The 22,226-nt window shown below is 39.6% G+C and overlaps 1 protein-coding gene and 1 long non-coding RNA gene across 5 annotated transcripts in view; one reads left to right on the top strand and one right to left on the bottom strand.

Moving 5' to 3' along the window:
• Positions 1–3,150, top strand: part of FAR2 (fatty acyl-CoA reductase 2) — a 137,927-nt gene extending 134,777 nt beyond the window's left edge. For all 3 annotated transcript variants that reach the window (XM_030479741.1, XM_030479739.1, XM_030479740.1), the window contains exon 12: positions 883–3,150. In XM_030479741.1, coding sequence (XP_030335601.1) covers positions 883–1,045 — 163 coding nt within the window. In that variant the 3' untranslated portion in view covers positions 1,046–3,150. The remainder of the gene's footprint in view (positions 1–882) is intronic.
• On the bottom strand, positions 455–6,267 carry LOC115605397. 2 transcript variants are annotated; one of them, XR_003990588.1, is made up of 2 exons: positions 3,200–6,267; positions 455–2,347 (listed from the first exon to the last, which is right to left on the bottom strand). It is a non-coding gene; the product is annotated as an uncharacterized LOC115605397 (long non-coding RNA). The 2 variants fall into 2 exon arrangements; XR_003990589.1 differs by having other exon boundaries at positions 3,245–6,267.
• Between the last annotated feature and the right edge of the window lie 15,959 nt (positions 6,268–22,226).

Here is a 22,226-nt window from a genome sequence, read left to right as displayed (position 1 = left end):
GTAATTTTTAAAGGATTTATAATAACCTCCGTAATAGGCCAGTACTTGCCTCATAGTCCAAATAAGCAGTGTTGTATAGTTCAGTGAGAAAGTTTACCAAAAAAGAAACACTCTTCCAAAAATTAAACCAGTCTTAGGACATTAGGTACTAAGTTTTCTTCCCTTGTTCAGACACTGGGAAAGTGAGAATTGGAGAACTGCAGAAACTTTTGCATGACAGAAAGAGGACAACATGGTGGGCTTGGCAGTGCTGGGATAAAGGTTGGACTTATGATCTTACAGGTCTTTTCCAACCTAGTTGATTCTATGATTAACATCTTAAAGATCCAATAATACTATTTAAATACATGGTGTAAACCACCCTCCTCAAAACCCCAGTGCTGTAGTTACTGCAAAAGTGAAGACCATTCATTTATTATTATTGAGTAATTTCCCAACATTAAAGACAAGGTTCTACCCAAATGGAAAAACTTTATTCATCATCTCTTGCAAAGGCCCTCTAGCCCGCTACCAATTCTGCAAAGTGAAAAATAGCCAATATACCAAATCAAAGACAAAGGTATTGGACCTAGAATATCATGAAATAAAAATGCTCACTTCAGACCAGAACAGCAGTCATACTGAGAGTACACAGAACAAGAGAGACTTGTAATACAGGTATTCCACCCATACCAGTAACTATTCATTGTACCCTAACTTCAACACAGTCTTTGGCAGGGACATCTTAGGCACAGTGTCTTCACTAAAATAGGAATGGCAAAAAGCCCAAGAGCCACTTGTAAACAGGAATTCTTACAAAATTACCTGTAGCAAATGAAGCAATCTGGTAAGCTCTTTGTTGTTTTTGTCTTCCTCCATAAGATGCCTCTTTCTCTTTCTCAGGCTAAGGAACATCCGATACGCATTCAACACCACGCTTCTTGTGATCATCTGGCGCATTTTCATTGCAAGGTCACAGATGGCTCGAAACATCTGGTACTTTGTGGTGAGCCTCTGCTACAAGTTCCTTTCCTACTTCAGGGCATCCAGCACCCTCAGGCACTGAAGCCGTCCATCAGCAACCAGCCTCTTTCAGAAGGACCCTCCATCTCCTCTAATCAGCAACTATGGGCATCGGGGTCTGAAAGTAGCAGAAAAATCCACTCCCTCCAACAGCAGCCTGCATTTATTGTGCACTGTTTTATGTTCACCTTTTTAATTTCAACTAATGCTTTAATACATGGTGGTCTTTCTTCCATAGGACCAGGCCAATTTTTAAAGCCATAACTGAAGCTTTAGGAACAGGTCAAGCTGGAACCATTCATCTAGAGTCTGATGTGCAAAAGTAAGGATTAACCGAAGTCAGTGTCTTCCCATGTACTACCTAGGCTATCTTAATTCCATTTCTTCCTCAGAAGAGGCAAATTTAAAGCATACAGGCTTGGAAGAAAAGGATGTCATCAGGGAAGACCCAGCCAAGGAAATTTACCCTGTAAGAAAGAGGTCTTCCTAAAGAGGCTATTCCTTCATTCTCATTCAGTGAAACAGTACCTTACTGAAAATCATTATTTCACCTTTTCAGTTTTTTGAAACTTAGAAAAAGATCAGTTCACTAGGTCAGTGAACACACTGAACAGTTTTCAGATCTTGTCTTATATTACTACTGAGGACTGATATTTTCAAGCCATAACTGAAGAAACACATAAAATTCATGTACCTGTGTTAACTCCACTCACTCACAAGCTGCTTTCTTATGGAGAGGTATTTTTTTCTCTCTGCAGTTAAGGTTGCAGTCTATAAAAACTTTGCTCTTGCATTTATCCCATTTGCTTGGAACATTTTTCGGGCTTGAAAAAATGCTGTATTTACTCTGAGAATGAAGAGAAGGCTTCTTAAAATATTGAAGAAGAATTCAGAAACTTTTTATTGTTTTTGAGGAATAGGTCTGTTTCTCCCTTGGATTTGTCTGCAGAAAACTTTTCTCCCTGTAGCTCAAAACCAGCCTGATACTGTCCTTCATGCTTTCATTACAGCTAAATCACTTTACAGTTGATCACTCCCACTGGCGAAAAAGGGCAAAGACATGTACGGAGTAAACCCCATCAGGCCAGTTCTGCTGCCACTCTTGTCAATAGGAATTAAAAAGTCTGAAATCTGATTCCATTGAGGTTAACAGTTGGACTCAATGATCTTAAGGATCGTTTCCAATCTAACCAATTCTACGATTCTATGACTTCTCTGTAGAAACAGTCATTCACTGTGAAGGTAATGCATTTTGTCCTACATTGCAGTTTAGAAAGGAAGTCATGGACCTTCCTAATGCTTATGGCTGTTGGAGATACTTGTTTCACTTGTGAAGTATGAATTCCTGTGGGGAGGAGAGAGAGAGTGAGCCTTCTTCAAAGTAGCTGGTGCAACAAAGGCCTTAGTGCAACAGCAACAAATTTATCATGTTATCAGATTTTCAGAGTCAAATCTAATACTGGAATATTTTTTATTCAGATAACACTGGATAAGCACTTTAAGGTTATCAGACTTTAAAGCAGCTAGGTTTTGAAATGATGCAGCATTCAATTTCTCTACTCTTGTGTCATGCTAGCTGTCAGAAAAAAGTAATGCTACATCACAAAAAAATGACACAGTTGCTCTTTTGAGAGCTGAGAATAGCAGAGTATTTACAAGGCTGGCATTCTTCAAAAAATTATACTTCTTTTTGGCAGTGAATGCACGAGCAAGTTATGATGACAGTATATTTATATCCTAGGCCTCCAAGCTAGTTCAAAAGTCTTTCTTAAGGTGCAAGGAATTCATCTTCCCCCATATGCCCCAGAGGTCTAGTTTCAAGCAATGGCCAAAGGATGACTGCAGCATAATCTGACCAGAAACATGCTGTCCAGAGTGACAAGGTTTTGGCACTCCCTAGCAAAGGCCCCTGTGTATGTCACACATTACTTCTGATCTATGCTTAATTAGGTCAAGCACTCAGTTTAGAAAGATGCAAATTTTTTAAGCTTTTGCCTTGAAAACATACGTTCAAAATGAAACCATCCTGGTTGTTAGCTATTTTTTTTTACAACTTCAGAAAGCTGGCAGTATGTGCTGCGTATTGCACATTAGCAAGGTGTCACTGCCTGGGAAACTAGGAGCTATGGGTTTGAGTGCTGGGGACCAGATAGTTCACGTACAGTGCTTCCACAGCAGTGTATATGATGAAGGTTACCTGCATTATACTTTGCTAAGTTGGGTGTGCAGGGACAGTGGCTACCTTGGTGGGGTGAGACAGGTTGCTGTAGGGATTCCTCTAGAAAGACTGCATTCCCTCAAGAACATAATCAGGTCATCAGCCAACTTCCAGTCTTCTCATGTGAAAGCCTAAAAAACAAAACTGCAGATTATTTTGGAACAAGCATCCATTAAAAATCAGGAAATAATTTTAACTCATATCCTGAAAGTCTTTTTAAGTGCCTGCCTTATGGACAAAGAGAAGCAACAGCTAAAGGAATCGTAAGTCTTACGCTATGCACGTGACAGACAAAAGCTTTAGTCTCACAAAAAAGTCAAATACTGCAGACCTGCTACACCTGCAACATCTGGTCTACATCAGTCTGCTTTACTATGAGTAAAGTGTCCTGCCTTCCCTTCCCCAGTGCTAGTCATGCCATGCATTCCTCACATATGCCTGTAGGCATTCACAGTTATTTGCACAGGTTGTATTGTCTGAACAAGTCAGAGATGAATCTTTGCTCACCTGAGTATACCTGGACCTGTTTTCTGCAAAAAGATGCTTCCAGTTTCATTCAGAACAATGGTAATACCACGTTTTAAAGCTCTAAAGGTAACAGCCACAGCAAAGCTACTACTCAGTCCTGAAAAAACAGCAGGAGCTGCTTGGGATGTTACAGAAACATAGCTGTTGCAGATGGTATATGCTCTTCTGGAGACCTTTCACAGCCCACACAGCATTGCCAGCAGCTGGCTCCAGAGCTCTGGCCTTGCCTGAGGGGGATCAAACTGTTAGCTTTTCTTAACACAGATAGAACACGCAGTGAAAGCTGAATCTTTAATCCATTTTCTTGTGGCTTGAGATCTTTCCCAGTGATTGAACCACAGAAATATTTCAGAAAAACCTCAATGCAGAGACTGATGCATGGAAATGGCCTCTGTGTGCCAGTCATGACTGTCATCATGGAGAGCTAGACCTGGCATAAGAACTTGTTCTCACCTCAAGCAGCAACTTACCTTTGATGTTTTACTGTGTGCTCCTCAGTGTATTTGTATGTGCTCTGAAGAAACCTAAGCCTTGGGGAAAATATCTCAAAGAAAACACCGAGTGACAGCCACTTCTTCCTTATTCTCTCTCTTACTCTTTCATGTATACTCACAAGCTTTTGACAAAAGAAGAGAATTACAATTGTATTAAGTTAAATCAGAGGTCCTGCAGTGCACAAATTAACACAAACAGGAGTGGATATTACTCATGGCTGAGGGCTAGAGCTTTTAATACCTGTAAGGTTGAAGCAGAACTCAAGGTTGGGATTTTTTCCTCTGCAGAGGTAGCATGGTCAGTGTTATGGGGAGGAGAGTGGGAGGAGCATTCCTGCAGCCTCTGCTCATAGACAGCAGAAGCATTGCTAGGCACAGAGCATCCAGGTCAACGAGGTAAGGGAGACTCAAGGATTCAGAGAAGTACGAGCTGCCAAACTCAGAAGACTCTGCCTCCCAAGGAGTAGGGGGAAGAGCTCCATTAGCATTTTGTTACCAGTTTGTTTTCTTGTAATAGAACATATGAACTAAAAGGCTCCTCCGTCCTTCCCCCAGCTACCAGCAGGCAGCATAGAGAACAATATTGGCAGTCATTCTGCACAGCCACAAAAGAAAATATCTGCCACAAGACAGTATAATGGGATTATTTGTTTGTTCCCTATGAACTTGCAGCATATCTGCCCCCTTACAGTGCCAGAAGCCTGCAGTGTTGCTACAGAAATAACACGGACCACTGTTGAACCCGATGTACTAATGTTTTGTTAATACTACGCATATATACTAGTCTGTAGGCTATAGCTATGAACTGCTGTGTGAAAGCAATGAAACACAATATAATTTCACTGTCAAAGAGCAGTGGCATAAGCTTGCAATTAAGAACTATCTTTTTTTAAGTTAAATTGCAGTAACAAAAAGCCCCCACCAAATCCCTAAAATTAATCTGAGTTTAAACTGCCTTTTGACTGACAACCAAAGCTGTTTCTCTCCAGCATGTCTGTTACCAAAAAAACCCAAGATTTCCCACCTATCCACCCTCTATCCAAATAACTTTGTTAAGAAAATACAATTCTTTCTTGGTAGGAGGCGGGTAACAGACATCCTGGTATATTACTAGTTCTTGGTCCATTACCCACCCCCTCAAGAAATGTGTTATTTTCCATTTTCTAAGAAAACATGATTATATGTGCCTGTGTGTATAGTTATATCTTTCAGCACCAGTATTCTCATACAGCATACAGAGATGCTAAAAGTAGTGGGGCTCATACTGAAATGCCAGGCTGTGCTTGTTTGGTATGCACTGGTCCAGTTCTGTTTAAGACAAAGTGATTAAAACTTACCCTAGTTTCCAGTGTAAAGGAAACCCAACCTGTAGTACTATTAATGAAATCATCATCATGAATAAGCAAATGGGAAAAGAGGGAGGGGGGCATTCTTTTGTTTGTAAATAAGCTACAGCTTCATGGTCAAAAGCATGCTGTTGCTCTTCCAGCATTGACGTTCTACCACAGAAAGCAAGGATGAACTTTTATTACAATTGGACCCTTTATTCTAGTGCAGAGTAAATAACATACTGTACATTCCCCAGAAGCTAAATGGTGAATATCCCATTACATGGTGCTAAATATTGGTATGAAGGTGGTACAGACTTACTTAACAAATAAGAAGATAATTAAAAAAGCATATTTGGGGAATAATTAAAGACGTACTATCCCACTCTACTGCTTAAAAGTCAACTATGAATTGAGTGGTTTGTTCAGATTAACATGAAACTGGTTATAAAAGGTTTCTGGTCCTTACAAAATCTTGGCAGACCCCAGTTTATAGTAAAATATGTATTCTCCCACTATCCAAAGTTTATATGGTTCTATCTGCTATTTCTATTCTCTTGTTAGCTATGACACAACTTACTGTTATAAATCTTAATTACAAAGTTTCTAATGTTAAGATGTAATCTTTTGAGCTCTCAAATCAGATAAAAATGGTAAAATCACAAATTACAAGAACCTCAGCCATAAAATTGTTAATATGATGTTTATGTTGTTTTAAAAATTTAATAAAACAAGTATTTTAAAACTATGGTCAATTTGCATGGCTTAAGTTGCTAAAGGAGGTGCTTACTAGCCGGCCATTGCAGTTCAGCACAGGCTGCATCTGCATCACAGTTGTACCACATCTGTACACATCTGTAGCACAGCTGCCGGCGTCCCGGCCTACGTGGAACGGCAGCCCCATCTACAGGCAGCTGCCAGCACAGGGACCAGCCAGGCAAGGAGTGGGAAACCCCAAACTTTAAAAGCAAGGACTTGTGAGACTTTGAGCCAGATACCTATGACCTGGAAGGGTCCAACTCTGATATGTGTCCTCCAGAAAGTGATAGGGACAGGTCTTCAGCAAGGACAAATTAGTCATAACCCAAACAACTTCCTGAGCAATGTACCATATCCACATGAAAATAACATCCCAAATTCTTAGTTTTACAGGTAAGGATTCTAATTTACATGTGGTGTTTACACCATAATGCTCTTAAAGTCCAGAGAAATATGGTATGCTTTTATTTCAAAACCCCACCATACAGCAAGAAAAGTTTAAGGATATTATTGCATAGGCATCTGTGGGAGGTTGGAAATAACCATGGTTTAGATGTGTTCCTAAAAAGTGTAAACAATAATACTTCAGGCTCTTAGGTAAGCTCTTAATCTAGCAGTTCTCAGGCTTGCCAAGAACATTCTGACTCTATGACAAATACTTCACTGTACTTTTTAAATGATGTCTGTAAGGCCACTTGGAAGCAGTGGCACAGTAAGATAATGAAATCACTTTGACAAATAACAAGAAAGTTGGTTGGTTGTTTTACAAGTAGAACAGTTCTTGCCTTTTCCAGTTCTAGGGGAAAAAAAAAAAAAAAAAATAAAAAGTCTTTCTTGCTGAAATAATATCTTAACAGTTGGGAAATTCAAGAATCAATAATCTCCAGCTGCCCAAAGCAAAGACACTATCTGAAGGTCTTGAGTGCAGGCACTCCCATTAGTGTATTTGTAGACAAAGGGAATGTCACATCCCTTAGAGGTCTCCACTGTCAAAATATTCGGGAGGGGGAGTTTATATTTTAACATTAAAGCTGAAGTCTAGTAAATGTTTCCAGCTACCTGCATTGGAAGAGCCTGAAATCAAAACATCTCCATTCCTTTGGCTACTGCAGCAATTCTGTTTTCAAATGCCTATGCACAGCAGAGCCCACCATGAGTCCACTCGCATGTCCCCTAGCTGGTCTGCTGGATCTTGGCTTGTTCCCCAATACCTCATGAAGATTCATGATAAACAGATTATCTGGGCGTCTTCCAGTGCTCAGCAGGAGCACACCGGGATCAGACACACTGAGCACTGAGCACAAACTGGAATTAGTCTGTGTTTCTGTACTTCCATTTTAATTCTAGTGACTGCAAAGCCTTGCAATAACCTCATTTTCAGAAACTTTAAATCTTACAAATATATACATGTATACATTCCTAGATACATATGTGAGAATACATATAATATACATATGTCTCAAGACAGGACTTGTCAAAATATTTGGCATTTATATATCTATGGAGGAACATACAAGTGCACGTAGACACACAAATTTCGAAGGCAGGGAAAGAGGGCAGATCTAACCTGAGTAGGGCCAAATCCTTACATAGCTTGGTTTCTGCAATGGGAGAGGAATGGAGTTTTAGTATTGATTGCCATTACAATTAGGTGTAACATGAGGGTAGCAAGGTGCAAGCACACTGTAAATAGTGGCACACTATAAGCTGCCAATGGATGTAATGGGAAACTAATTTTACAGAAAGCATAGCCAGAGCTGCCTTAATTTCAATACAAAGGTAAAATATGGCTTACCTGATTTTTAAAATCACACATACTCAGTGACCAAAACTTTATCTTTTTTTTTCCCAGACATTATTTTGAATGCTAGAAGTTAAAATTACTTTCAAAAATGTCTGCTTTTAAATTCCAAGGGGGCTACAGGAGACCAAGACTTGGTGGCAGTAGATATGGATGGACTGGTATTTTTCAGTTTCTGTCCAGTGCTAGTCAAGAAAAAACATTTCATTGTCATAATATTAAAAAATACTTACAAATTGCTTAGTTTTCAAAAGGATTGTTTATCAAAAAACATACTACAAAACATTTTGTACCAGGCATTATTGATAAAAATGTTTTTTGTCAAGAATCAGAAATCATTTTATTAACTCCTTTCCAAAAATCATATCTGTTGTAGAAAGTTTTTCATCTTGGACTCATTTCACCAAATCAAATATATTTTCCTTTGAGTTTCTCCAAAATGATTTGGTTTTGTTTTTAATTGAAAAACTTGAGATATATACCTTGATAAAAGCAAAACAAGAAGCAACCAGACCAACTCTGAAAAAAAGGTATGAAGATTGAGGTGGTATTTAGCAAGTATCACTAATTCTGGGTGAGAAGTCTTTCTTCCTGCCATGTAAACAATCATGCAACTAAGCCTGTTACACATCACCAGTTGGCCAGTTTCTCCTAAACACTATGGCAGAAGTGGCGTCGTGGAACGTACGCACGCAGAGTGCTGCCAAATACAAGATAGCAACCCCTTCTCAACAACACAGGCTAAATATACATAAAACCACTTGTGTATGTGTGTGTATACATCTATGTGTGCATGCATGTCGTATATCTATGTATATCTTTAGATATAGATATGTAAGTGTGGGTGCCACAGATTCCGCAGGTCTAATCCACTGCTGCAGGCAGGGGAGTTTGACTCACACCAGCATTGGAGCCAAATCCGCACCCTACCTTTCTCAAAGGCACCTCTTTGCCAAGACAGCTGGTTTGTCTGTTGTTCTGTTGTCCCCAACCCCAACAATATTTCTGATACCCCAGCACCACATTTTTTGCGTTCTTCTAGATGTCACTCAGCTCCCAAATTTCCTCTCTCCTCATAATCTGTTCTCTTTTCCCACTCCACACACATCTCAAAACGTTTGGATTATAAATCCTTTATGATAAAAACATTTTCTCTATCAGAGATGAGGAAGAAAGAGAGGAGGGTCCAGAGAGGCCCTGGCATGCCCGTGGTCCAAGATTATAAGGAAACTGACTCGTCACAGCTTCACTGTAAGAAGAAAGAGGGCTGAGCTTGATGTTTCTCCATCCCCAGAATATCCACTTGATGGTCCATAGCTGTTTGATGTAGGCTAAAGAAAAGGTAGGAGGGTAAGGAGAGAAAGAAGAGCAAAGCTGTTCCAGTTTGCACTGAATGACTCCAGATAAAAGGAATGGCTTTGTCCCAAATTTTGCACAAGCTTTCTGCTACTGCTATGGCCACCACAATTTTATTCCAGTCTTGCCTAACCGAATTTAGCATGAAAAACAAGATCTGACCCCTGCTGTTCAGATTAGATAGAAATATATTTCATTCTTCTTTTCAAGTTAATGGCACCCTTAGTGGTATTGATTTTATAATGATGCTCTTCCATCAGAATAGCATTTTGGCAGTCTTGCTTCAGGCTTTGTAAGATTTACACTACACATCCTAATCCAACAAGAAAAGAGAAGGATAGTGAAGGCTTTTTGTTTGTTGGTTTCTGGGTTTTGTTTGGGTTTAGAGAACAAACAGAAGATAAGCCATTCAGCCCTACTACTTTTTAAAACTAAGGATGGAGATGGCACCTCATTACGTTGGTCTTCTATAAAATAAAAATAGATAATGTCTAGTAATCCTCTTCTACTTCCTTGCAAAAGAGCAGAGGTTAATGAGAGAAAAAGACACAGCGATATCATGCGCCTTTCCTTAATGAAAACTATTTAAAATCCTGAAACTCAGGGCATACAAAGACACTGTTTTCATTCTGTTAGCAAATCTTTTCTTAAAATATAATTTTCCACTTTGTTAATGTAAATGTGATCTTTAGGGAGAAAAAAAAATCAATTTTCCATTAAGATGCACCACTGAATTAAAGCCATCAGCAAGAAAGTGCGAATTCATTCTAAAGAACAAAGACTTAAAGGTCAACCTGCAGACTTCAATATTTAAAGCTTTTCTTCCGAAATTCTGATAACAGAGTATTATCAAGCCAAATAATCAATTAAATAAACTAGGGAAATTGTATTACTATTCACTCGCTAATAGAAGCAAAATAGGGAGGTGGAAAATGATGTAAGGTAGGACAGCCAATCCTTAGCTGACAGACTGTAGCTTAGATGGCAGAATAAGCACCAGTCTCAATGGCAAGGGATCCCAGCCAATCTCCCTCAACTAAGGACAACTAGAATTTACTGTTGTTCGTTAAGAACAGACCCCACAGGTCCCAGTTCATAACTGCCTGAATCAGGATTATTTGACCCTAAAAAATGTTGTGGCACAGTGATAAAGTAGATTTCTGGACTCCAGCATTCACGCCCTAGCTCTCAACTGGGATACCAAAGCAAAGGAAATTGAATTAACCCATATCCCATTCAGAGCCATGAAAGGGGCACACCCTGATCTACTTCTCTTGCCAGAAGTGACCTGATGATACAAATTCCTTTAACTCCTTGCAGTGCAATCTCAGAGGTGACTTGCTGCTTCCAGGGAAATAGGACACACTACGCTGCTAATCACATGAGCATCACACAGCCACAGATGTAAAAGCCACATCAAAAGTAGACATCAAAGATCTGCATCTTGTAGAACAATGACCCAGAATGAAGATTAGACAGGACAGCATGAAGGCAGTAGCTCTGAGCTGCCTTTGAAAAGCCACCTAGTAGTGATTCCAATAGGCTGCGAAAACAAAACACCACAGGGGAAACCACACCAAATCTCCTAAAACTATTATTCTGCATCCCTACCCACTAGTCTTGTCTATGTGATGATATGTGTCCAGGTACCACTGAGAAAGAGGAGAGAGTGAAAAAAGTACATCATACACAGGGGTACAAGTGACAGCGTATCTGCACAGAGATCAGCCTGAACATAACTCGACCCAAGGCCAGGGAAGAAAGTGACTTTTAAAATCATTGCTCAGCAAAATCCACCCTTCCCCAATGTTCTCTGAACAGGGTATGCAGAGAACTTTTCAGAAGGCTTTCAAAAGAAATTCCCACCTCAGTGAGCAGTGACTCGACTGCCGTATTTCTGATTCACTTCTTACTGCAAGCTCCCCCTCTCCAACTGAGCTGTTTGGGCTTATAACCACTCCTGAGAGCACAACCCCTTGAGAACCACTGGCTTAGAAAGGTATTTGGGGAAAGCTGCTGCCAAAGTGCCACGTAATTATTGGACAAAATGTATATAAACTGGTTAGAGAAATCAGGGCTGGTGAAAATTCCAGCAAAAATAGCAAAAAGGTTTGTAGGAAGAGGTTGAACCTATATTTAGAACAGTAAATGTAAACAGAGAACAGGCAAGATTTGAAGCACACAAGGCAAATGTTTCGCTAATTATAATGCTGGTCCTGCCCCACTGCCATTTGTCACTGTTTCTGACAGTGTTTGCTGTACAAGACACTGAAAAGGCCCTAGAGAATGGGCCGAGTACACCAGTGCCTCTGCCAGTTACATCTTGATGAGAAACTAATTGAAAGCTATAATATGGCACAATCTTGCCGAGAAAGAAAGGTGTATTTAAATGTACCTTATTCTTTCCCATTGCCTCAGGCCTTCAAAAATGAAGACCTTTTGGAATTTGAGGAACTAAAGAAAAATGTGCAACTACAGGCAGTAAAAACTAAAGTTTGTAATTGTAGAGTAATAAATAAAAGTTTGGCTACTTGGAAGTGTGAATGACAGTAACTTATTCAACACTATGTTTATGCAACACTGAGTTTAAGGGGAAATTTTTCCTTGAGTTAGTTCTGTCTTCACAATCATGATTATTAATCATTTTAGCACATTTCATTATTCCCCTCCCAGCAGAGGCTGATGTGACAACTGGTCTGGGAAAAGAGAAATATCAGTTGCCTATGGAGGTCTCTGGAAAGTTTGCTACCACACTTAACGCCTATGGGGAAACGGCTGAAAAATAAGGGGCTGCCAAATATGATATGCCAAGAAAAATACTAAGAAAATTAAGTCAGTGAGGGCAAATTCAGCAGTGAACAGACTAATAAGGTAAACTAGCTTGAAGAGGCAAGTGGGGCTTAAGTCAGGGATCTGACACTCTGCAGGTCAGGAGAACTATCACACTAAAGCAGGGCCAAATACAATAAGTTAGAAAGTAAAAGAAATAAACAAATTTTTCATCTTGCTCTAGTGAAAGAAAGCAGATATGCACAACCATATTACTTATGACTTACAGTTCCATTTATTATTAAACTCAAGTAACAGAGATTGACTTCATGCACCAGTTTATAACCCCTGCTGGACAACAGACCTTTTATTAGCTGTGACACTTGTGAGCAAGATGTCATAAACAAAACCTTTAAAGTTCTGGGGTTTGTAACAGTAAGAAACAAGTCATTTGGGAAGCCACCCCTAGTGCACCTCCATATGCAGTTTGTCTGCCCCATAGTCGCACTGCCAATGCTCCACATGAACCACTCTGTCTGGCAGTCAGGTAAGCACAGCTCTGCTCCCACACAGGTTAATTAAGGCAGCACAGTCTCCATGGGAGACAGGGCCATCCGGCTGTGTGATTCTGGCTGTATCACCTAGTGCTGAAAGAGCCCTCAGCCCCATTGGCAGTAAATCCTAGGCTTGTCTTGGCAGAGCACTAACCCAAATATAATACTTTCAAATGAAAGCCAACTCATTTATAAGCAAGTCAGAGCACAGGACAATTTGTAATGTTGTGCATCATTATGTCCCAAACACATCTGAACAACTCCTCCCAGAACTACTGCGGAACTGGACGGTGTTTCTCCATCCAAGCTGAGTGAGTGAAGGAAGGGGAGCCAGAAGACATCCTTTGGGCCCAGATACCTTTATATCTTGCAGTGCCACAGTGAGGGACAAAAAGAGACCTCCTCCAAACCCCTTGCTCTACTCCTGGAGCCTATCCCTCCAGCCCTTACCCTTTTCAATTTCTTAGGGTCTTAGAAAGCTAGATACCTGCCTCCGCAGCAGAAACCAGGCACCTCTGGGGAGCTGTTCAGGATATACACCCCTTTTTATTTGTGACCCTACGCCACATTACCAAACTGTAGTCTGGGAAGTAGCCAGGATTGCATTTCTCAAACACCACAGTCACCCGGTATAAAAGCACTCAAAGTTACTGAGCTGCAAGAATGACTTTGCATAGGCATTCCTGCATCCTCTAGTGAGGAGCTCCTTAGACAAACCTCACCAGCCAATTCTGGGACCTAGCAGACATTCACATGCATAACTAGCTAGGCAGCAGCTCTAAAGGAAATTACATCTATTTGTATCTAGCCCAACAAGTCAGTTAAATGACTGCTTCTGGGCAATGTGAGCCACACATTCCCAGTATGCTGTCTTGAATAGTATGTTGTAATCTTGCACTGGTTTTGTATTTGCTGAGGTTTTGATTCATATTTTTAATTACATTTCCACAGAAAAAGACATTAGAGGCTTAAAGTTTCTCCTTTGCTGTGAGGGAAAATTTGTGTTTTGTAAACAAGTCAAATGTTTATACAGCGAAAATTAACAAGCCCTGATGAAACTGAGTTCTGTGGTACCACCTGATCTGCAAATGGATTTAGTTGATGTTCAGTTTATCTACCATCCCACTTATCTTCATAATAAAGCTTGTGGGGTGACAATATGTTGAAAATAAGATGAAACCTAAGCACAGCAGTTAGCTTCAGTTCAGTTCAGGTTACCCTGAGGCACCAAATACGATAATCACCTTTCTAGGGTTTTTTCTCTCCTTCCACCACACTCACTTTCTAGCTTGGTCACATATTCTCTCCCCTGTGAGCCACTGCAAGGCCTCCTTACCTCAGCTTCCCTCCTGGAGCTGTGCAGCTCATTATTTCCACCTCAGCACGAAGCTTGAGCATCTCTGTATTGAATTATCTCTGAGGTCTTCAGGGCATTCTTCCCAATTCATCAAGGTCATTTCAAATTCTAATCATATCCTCTGATGTTTCAGCTCTCACTGCCAGCCTGATGCCATCTACAAAGTTGAAAAGCACACATTGTACTCCAACATTTAGATCATAAATTAAACTCCTAGGCAGTGCCAAACCCTCTCATTTCCCCACACCACTCCTTTTCTCCTTTATCCCCCTGCTTTCACTTCATGTCCTTCACGGGAAAGCTTGTGCTCAGCTGCCACTGATTGGGGGTTGGACTAGATGATCTCCACAGGTCCCTTGCAACCTTAATAACAGCCAACGCTATGGGCCAAGCACAAACCCTTTCTCTCTTCCACAGGAGATGACAGCACCCTGCAAAGCCACTCATGGGTGCAAGCAGCCCCAGCACCACTGCTGCAGATGCATCACTCCCCAGTCAGCACCACACCACATCCCACCTTGCCCCTCCCCCAGTCCCTCCTGACACAATTTCTCTTTCAGAAGGTTTTAACTTCAGGTTTTAGCAGGAAAAATCCTTTAATCAAAATTCCAGCCTTCAGATTTTACTACAAGCTTCCCGTTTACTAAAATGTACTAAAATGTTTCATAATGCATAACCAGAGGTAGCTAACCCTCCCCCTCAAATCAAAATACTGCATTTCCAACCATTTATATTTATACTATAAGCATATTTGGTCCTGTTTATATTATTTTGGTAAATAAATGAGAGAAAAACGTTTTAGACACAGTCCTTCTACTTTATCACCTTATTCTATATTATTCCCTATCTTTTTGTGAACCAGTACCTCTCTTACAAGCGTAATTATTGATATAAGTAATACGTCAGTACAATGTTTGAGGGAACAAAATTATTTCTCATCAGAGAGCCTGAAAATCAATATATATCACACTGTGTTTAGTTCCTTACTGGATGGAGCCTGCTCATCAGAAGATCTGAGAACTTCTCTGATGTTACACTGGCTGCAGTCTTACCTGTTCTGAGATACTGTTGTAGAGATAGACAAAGCAAAATTTAACCCCGAGCTAGGATTTCTAGCCTATGGTCAAAACTATCAAAGACTAAAGGCTCTGGGAGAACACTTATCAATAAGGCAGTGAATTTTGCTCAAATCTGTTTAATCTAAATCAATTTACATAGCTTTTGGCTTACCACTGGGGCAAGAAGGATAAAAACAAATGAACAAAAGAAAAGAAAAGGGAGAAAAAATATCCGAGCTGCAACAGGGTTAGCTCTAGTTTGGTAGCCTAATACTATGACCGGTATGAAACAATAAATAGCTACTGAAAGTTCAGATCCAGCACGTAAATGAACAGAACTGTAGAAATATCACCCAAACGTTTAACAGATACAGTGTAATACCATTAGCTAAAGCAAGCCATTTCATCAGAAATAACTGATAAGGAGCTGATGCTTAAAAAAATCAAACCATAAGAAAGGGAATTCTTACAGTTCTGTAAGTTTAGATTGGTTTAGAAAAAAGGAAAAGTGGCAGAGAACAAGATGAAGCTAAGAAAGGGATGGTATTTTCCTGATTCATGATGCAATCCCTCTGTCAGCAAGCTTCTGAAAATCTTTGATGAGTAATAGCAAAAGCTGGAAAGAGAGAATGTGAGCTTAGACGTTTGATAAAAGACAGTCCCAGTGGTGGATAATAAAAGCAACAGCTACTTCTTTTAAATTTATTTTTGACCCTTGGCATTAAGGTGAGCCTAATATACCTATAAAGATTTTTATGTATATTTTCGCCAGGCTTCATTTGCATGATTACTGACTCAAAATAAAAAACATGAAAGAAAGCAAAAGAATTTACTAGATCTAATATACATTAAAACTAGCTTCTATTTGTATTTCTTCTAATCGAGATGTTCTTTAGCCTTAGAAAGCAGTATAAATCAGCCAATGAGCAATACAAAATAGCAAATACATTTTGGTATGTAAAGCAAGAATTGCCTGCTGCTGATAAGTTGTTTTTCAGGATTTGTTTTATTATAGCAATTGGCATTTTATTTGGAAGTGCTATGTTCTGTGATAAATATGGAACTGGAGCATTGAAAAGTTTTACTAAACTAGACACATATATCAGTTTTACTTATTTCTCAGTAACAAAAATGGGCATGAACCCTCTGACTCTGCGCGCACTGGCAATCTTCCATGATCATGTAACAACTGAAACAGTTACACCAAAAAAAATGAAGGAACATAAGTTAGAGGTTAGGATACTCACTACCCACACCTTTTTACACCAGTTCCACTGAAAATATCAGAGAAAAGTTTTAGATCCGATGGTAAATTCAGAGAGAGACAGAAATAGCATTCTCATGGGAAGATGGATCAGATTTTCCTAAGCAGGCTTTCAGACATACAAATATTGCAAGATCCAGTCATTGCTGCCACTAGCCAAAAATGAGTGAACAATACATTCTTAGGGAATTTGCAAAATAATATGACTTTACAGGCTAATATGACTCGGACACTCTTCAAACCCCAGACAGCATGCAACCACACACTCAGAACTGACGGAGGATGCTACAATCAGATGTTACTATCCTGCCAGGATAGCCCTGACTAGGTGCATGAAACTTGCCCTGGCTGAATGGCACAACTCTGGGGAACCAGGCATTAAATCTCATCTTGTATGGATATTTTGGCATCAGAATCGCACCTTCCAGCTGTGCGATTAAGTTATGCACCTTCATGAATGTCTGCATATATGTAATTATAAAATGAAACAATTAATTGCAAATTTACCCCTAGATAACAGTGGAACTCAATTCAGCATACTGATTTTGGCAATATAAACCTCTTCTATTTTTTTTAAATGGCACAACTGCAAGATCTTTGTGTGTTAATTCTCTTCTATAATATCATTTAGCCTGCAGCATTCCAAATAAAAAAGAATCAAAATTTCTTGGCAATAATTATCCATTCTAACCCAACATTTCTCTGGTAAAATTTATGGAAATTGTAAGACTACAGACATCACTATAAAAATATCAAAGCCTTGCATCCTTTTTCTTACACACAGAATTTTCTATGTAATAGATCCTTACATTTCCATCTTTTCCTGCCTTAAGTGTCCATGTATACATAGTTGCAGTATTATTTTTTCATTAATTTCCTTTATGTGCCTGGTACCTTAAAAATTACATTTAATTCATCTCATATACAGAAAAATCAGTTCCCCGAGATGAAAAATTAATTTTGTTACAACATGAAAAATATTTACCTGTTTCTCCTAGCAAAGAGAATCAGTTGAATGATTTATCCATGAAGCCCACAATTTCTCATTCAGCTAAATAAAGAGGGAATAATCCTTAAAGCCCTAGCAAAGCTGTAAGCCAATATTTCTTACCTGGGCACTAATTCTGCTCATTCACTGACACAAATTCAGAACCATAGATATTTGAGGAACAAGTTCTAGGGGAAAAACAAAACAAACATACATAACAGTATTCCAAAGAACTAAGTTTTAAACCATATTACTTAGAAATATTAATAATTAACTAGAAAAGTCAACATAACGTAATAAAAATATTGCATTGAAAAACAGAGATATTGCTTAATGTTATAAAGAAACCAGGGGAAAAAAATCTGCCCAAACATACAAGTTCTAAGGTAGTAATAAACGGCAGCAGGTAGCCAGCCAGCTGGGATTAAACCTTGCCCATACATCAGTGAAACGAAAGTGCAAGGAAAACAGTGTCTTCTGTTACCTGCAGGTGGAAACCTTAGTAAGAACATGCAGTTCACTGCCAGAAGAACACAGCTCCAGGGCAAAGCCCATCTTTTATTCCCTAATCACTAACAAAAAGCTGAACGATTATGAATTGAATGATGGCAAATATGGTAAGTGGATGTACATAATTCATCATCATCATCCCCCCCCCCCGGAAGTATGCAATGTTTTAATTGTTCTTAAAACATGCTGTCATCTCTCGCTCTGCTGCTTCTACTCCATGCCTACCAGGCTGATAAAGCACATTAGAAGCCACTGATGGAGTTCAGCAATGCTGAGGACCACCCTACGTCATGATTTACTTTAAAGACTGAATTAATCCCGAACAAAGACACTGTAATGACATTTCAAGAATGACCTCACTTTACACAACCTCCTGTCAACTGATCTCAATGAGGGGTAGGATGGGATAGGATTTCACTCCTAAAGAAAAGCTGTGTCATTATGCCACCAGCACGGATTCACATGGAAAGCAAGGGAGGAAAGCAGGAATAATGGAATAATTGTTCACAGCACGGTGGTTCAGAGCTTCAGATACCGCAGTGAGGAGACTGTGCTATTACTTATTAATTCTTTTCAGTAACTGCTTAATGGGTTTCCTACAGAGTTTAGACATTTTCCAAATGAGGCATTTGCTGAGTAGGGATGTCAGATTGGCAACTGCATGTCTAAATTTCAGCATGTCTAAAAATCACCCACTTCAAGCCCTACAGTGACCTGCCAAGACATCAGACTTGACTGGAAGCAGTGGAAATGTATTTCCAGGTCTCCTCTTCAAGCATGTATGCCACAGAGACTACTCAGCACCTGCTTGTGACCACAGCAACCTGTGTGGAAGGTAAACCCTCTATAACAATCTCTTCTGGCTGTCCTCACATACATGACAGTGTGGCTACTGCTGCAATTTTCTGCTGCCAGTGGTTCAGCAAATGGTCTAGGTTTCCTATGTGGAGTTTTCAGCAAGTTTTGTTTTGAAGATGATCTTGGTAACTGGCTGCCTCCACCAGACAGTAAATGCTGGTTAGCCCAAGTCTCTTCAGATAGCTGTTCTGAATAACCAGCTACATTCCCCAGCTGAGCTTGTGCCATTGCTGCATAGCAGAGACCAGACACCTGCATCTTCTTCTCCTCCTCCCGAAACGCTTATTATGATGAATGGGAGGTGACACAGGGGAATGGGAATGCTTCCATACTCTGCTCTCGTTATGTGAACGACACCCAAGTTGCCCATGGAAGTGGAAAGGGATCTGTCTAGTTTATAACTGGCAAACACTTCAGGGCATGGAAACACCTTGGAAGAAAAATGGACCAGATTGTGAACCTGCTCTGAGAAAGCTGACTGAGAAGACCACAGTTCAGGGTGCTGAACCTAGGTACACAGTGTGACTGTCTAGAAAGTCAGCTGAAATATTATGATTATTAATCTAAGAAGTGCCTCACTAAGGTGACTCCTCTTACATACCAGGACATCATTGCTTCTCTCAGCTTCTTGGTTATCAGAGAAATGAGAACAGTAGATGTTTGTCTTGTCCATCACCTGTAAGATTTTAATGTATCATATGCCTTAAGAAGGAGTCCCACATATCTTAGGACTCACCCCAATTTCCTGACTCCAGCACCCAGCCATTTAATGGTGTTAAGAAATACACCTGCTTTAGCATTATGATACTCTTGATAGTCACCATCATATTGTATTGTCCACAAAGCAGCTGCAAGAAAGAACTTATTGGAACCAGCCAGGTTCACAGAGGAGACCAGCATGATGTAGATAAACTACATCACTACATCAAAACCTGTCATTCCCTTCAGTAGACGATTTTAAGTCTCTGTGCTGACATCACTCCATTGCTCCTGAGGCTACATGCCAGTACTGCTACCGTCTCACGAAAAGAAATATGCATGGTAACAAGCTATGATGCCACTTCCAGAAAAAAACTACTTTAAAATCTGTGTGCATTTGTTTAATTTTAGGTCCTTGAAACGCCTCCTCTTCTACATTTGGTGTTTTAATAAAGAGCGCCATCTGGGTGCTTTCATGCAAATGACAGCCAAAAGAGGAGGAACAAACTTACGAAATAACTAGAAAACTGAGAACAGGACTGGGTCCACCAGATGCCCACATAAAGAAATAGGAGAACTGCGAAAATCAAGAATTTTGCCTATGACTTATGAGAAGTGGGACAAAATAATGAGAGAAGAGATCCAAGGCAACATGCACTGCCACAGGGCACAAAAGGCAAGTCAGAAGTGCATTCCTCACTTCTGCTCAAGAACCCAAGGGATATGATGAGAACTTGGCATCTGCCACCCTTTTGCCTCCACACTGCACACACATTTTTGGAGCCAGGCCACACATGCACACATGTATTTTGGTGTGTGAGAGTATGAGTGAATTAAATCCATGCAAGAATTAATGCGAATGGGCAAAAGCAAATTGCTTAGAGAGTTCATTAAAAAAAAAGTAAAACTACAAAACAAACAGAAAACTACCTTCCCATGAAGTCTCACACTCAGTTATGCTCATTCCTACATTAGCTGTCATCTATACAGCAAATGGATAACACAGCTAAGGAAAGCTATGGAATAGGAAAATGTCATGTTGTCTTTTCCTGTGATATGGTAGAAAAGAGGCGGCAGCTGACACAGAGAATGATTGATGAGTATTAGTGATACAGAGAACTACTGAGGGATAAGGAGTAAAGGAGATCATTCTCACAAAATGAGTTAAGCAAGAGCCCTCTTATAATCCCAGTAATATTCAGAGACATTCTCTCGCTCAGCAGAAAAGGGGATTACTATAAAAAGCGAACATATAAAATGATCTTTCAAACTTTATAGTGAAAGGACTTTTAAAGAGCACAAACAGTGAAAGGTAGTCAGATAGATAATTTTTTAAAAGCTATTTTTTCTCCAGATTGCAGCTAAGTAATCGGTTACACCCATGTACACTTAATGCATCTACACTTTAATGGCAGAATTCCCACCAACTTCAGCAGTGAAAGGATTATGTTTCTATGCTATACAAAATGCATATCCACCAAAGCAACGGCTGCTTGCCACCGACCTCCTACTGCAAGGGAGAAATGAGTGAATCGAATCGAGTCCTTGATGTGACACTCCTTTATGCCTTCCAGAATCTTAAAATTTGGCATGAATTATTTGCTCTGTGACAAGGCTTATTTGGTGATTGCAACGGGTTTTTCCCCTCCCCCTTTCCTCCCTTTTTCTCTTTTAATTTTCTTCTTAAGAACTGTGCATAGCTGGTGGGAAGGACCTTTTCAAAAATGTTTTCTGTGAACAAAATCTAAATCACCATTGCCACAAAAATGTGAACAATGCCAATGGAACTGTCAATTATCATAATTCTTAAAATCTAGCTGATTTTTAAATATGTGTATTTATTACTGAAGAAATTAATGTATTACTTGGCTTGCAGAATTATAGAAATGTACTGATAATATTTCAAATTTTGTTTGATTTTGATCCAATGCCTAAATTAGAGATAATGCTGCTTTGTATAGTCGTGACTACACACTGAACTCCTAAGTCTTAAGTGCTTTATTTTTTGAATAAGATGACATTTTTCTTCTGTGGAAGTATTAGTTCTGCAAAGGTCAGGGGCTTCGTGTCACTGTGTGCAAAAAGAAAAGTTACAACTTTATAAAATGATGATTCTCATTCTTTAAATCTTTAAGGACTTAAAAATAAAATAATTTATGAAGTGAGGTGGGAAGGTGAAGCATGAAACATTTCCAAAAATTGTAATTTCCTTATTCAAAATTCTAGACCTTGGAAATTCAAACCAATCTCGCTATTTATACTTGAGAACCAGTGATCTGAACACTGAGAAAAGCCAAATTAAAAAGGGCATGGAAATGAATCATGTTGGGCTGTTTTCCCATAGCTTTTCCCTACCAAATGGCAGCTGGACTACTTCTGGTTTTTTTGAAAGCATTTAAGAACCGGACAGAAAGCAGCCTTCTGAGAAGTTAGTTTGTCCAGTTCACAATGGTAAAAGGAGAATGTATTTTGCAAAGATCAGGCAAGAACACCCCAGGGTTGACAGCTCAGAGCCTGGCAGCTGCAGAAACAGCAAAGTTACTAGCAAGTTGGTGTTCATTCTGTCCATCTGTGGTAATATGTGCTTTAAAAGTTAGATTTGACAGTTCTGTATTTCCTAGTCTTGCTGTACTTTGCCTTTATATGTCAGACTTCATACAGATTTGTGAACACATCAGGCAAT

Source organism: Strigops habroptila, chromosome 3 (genome assembly GCF_004027225.2).
Source record: "Strigops habroptila isolate Jane chromosome 3, bStrHab1.2.pri, whole genome shotgun sequence".
NCBI classification, from domain to species: Eukaryota; Metazoa; Chordata; class Aves; order Psittaciformes; family Psittacidae; genus Strigops; species Strigops habroptila.
Note: the sequence above shows the minus strand (reverse complement) of the source record. Positions and strands in the feature narration are given on the sequence as shown.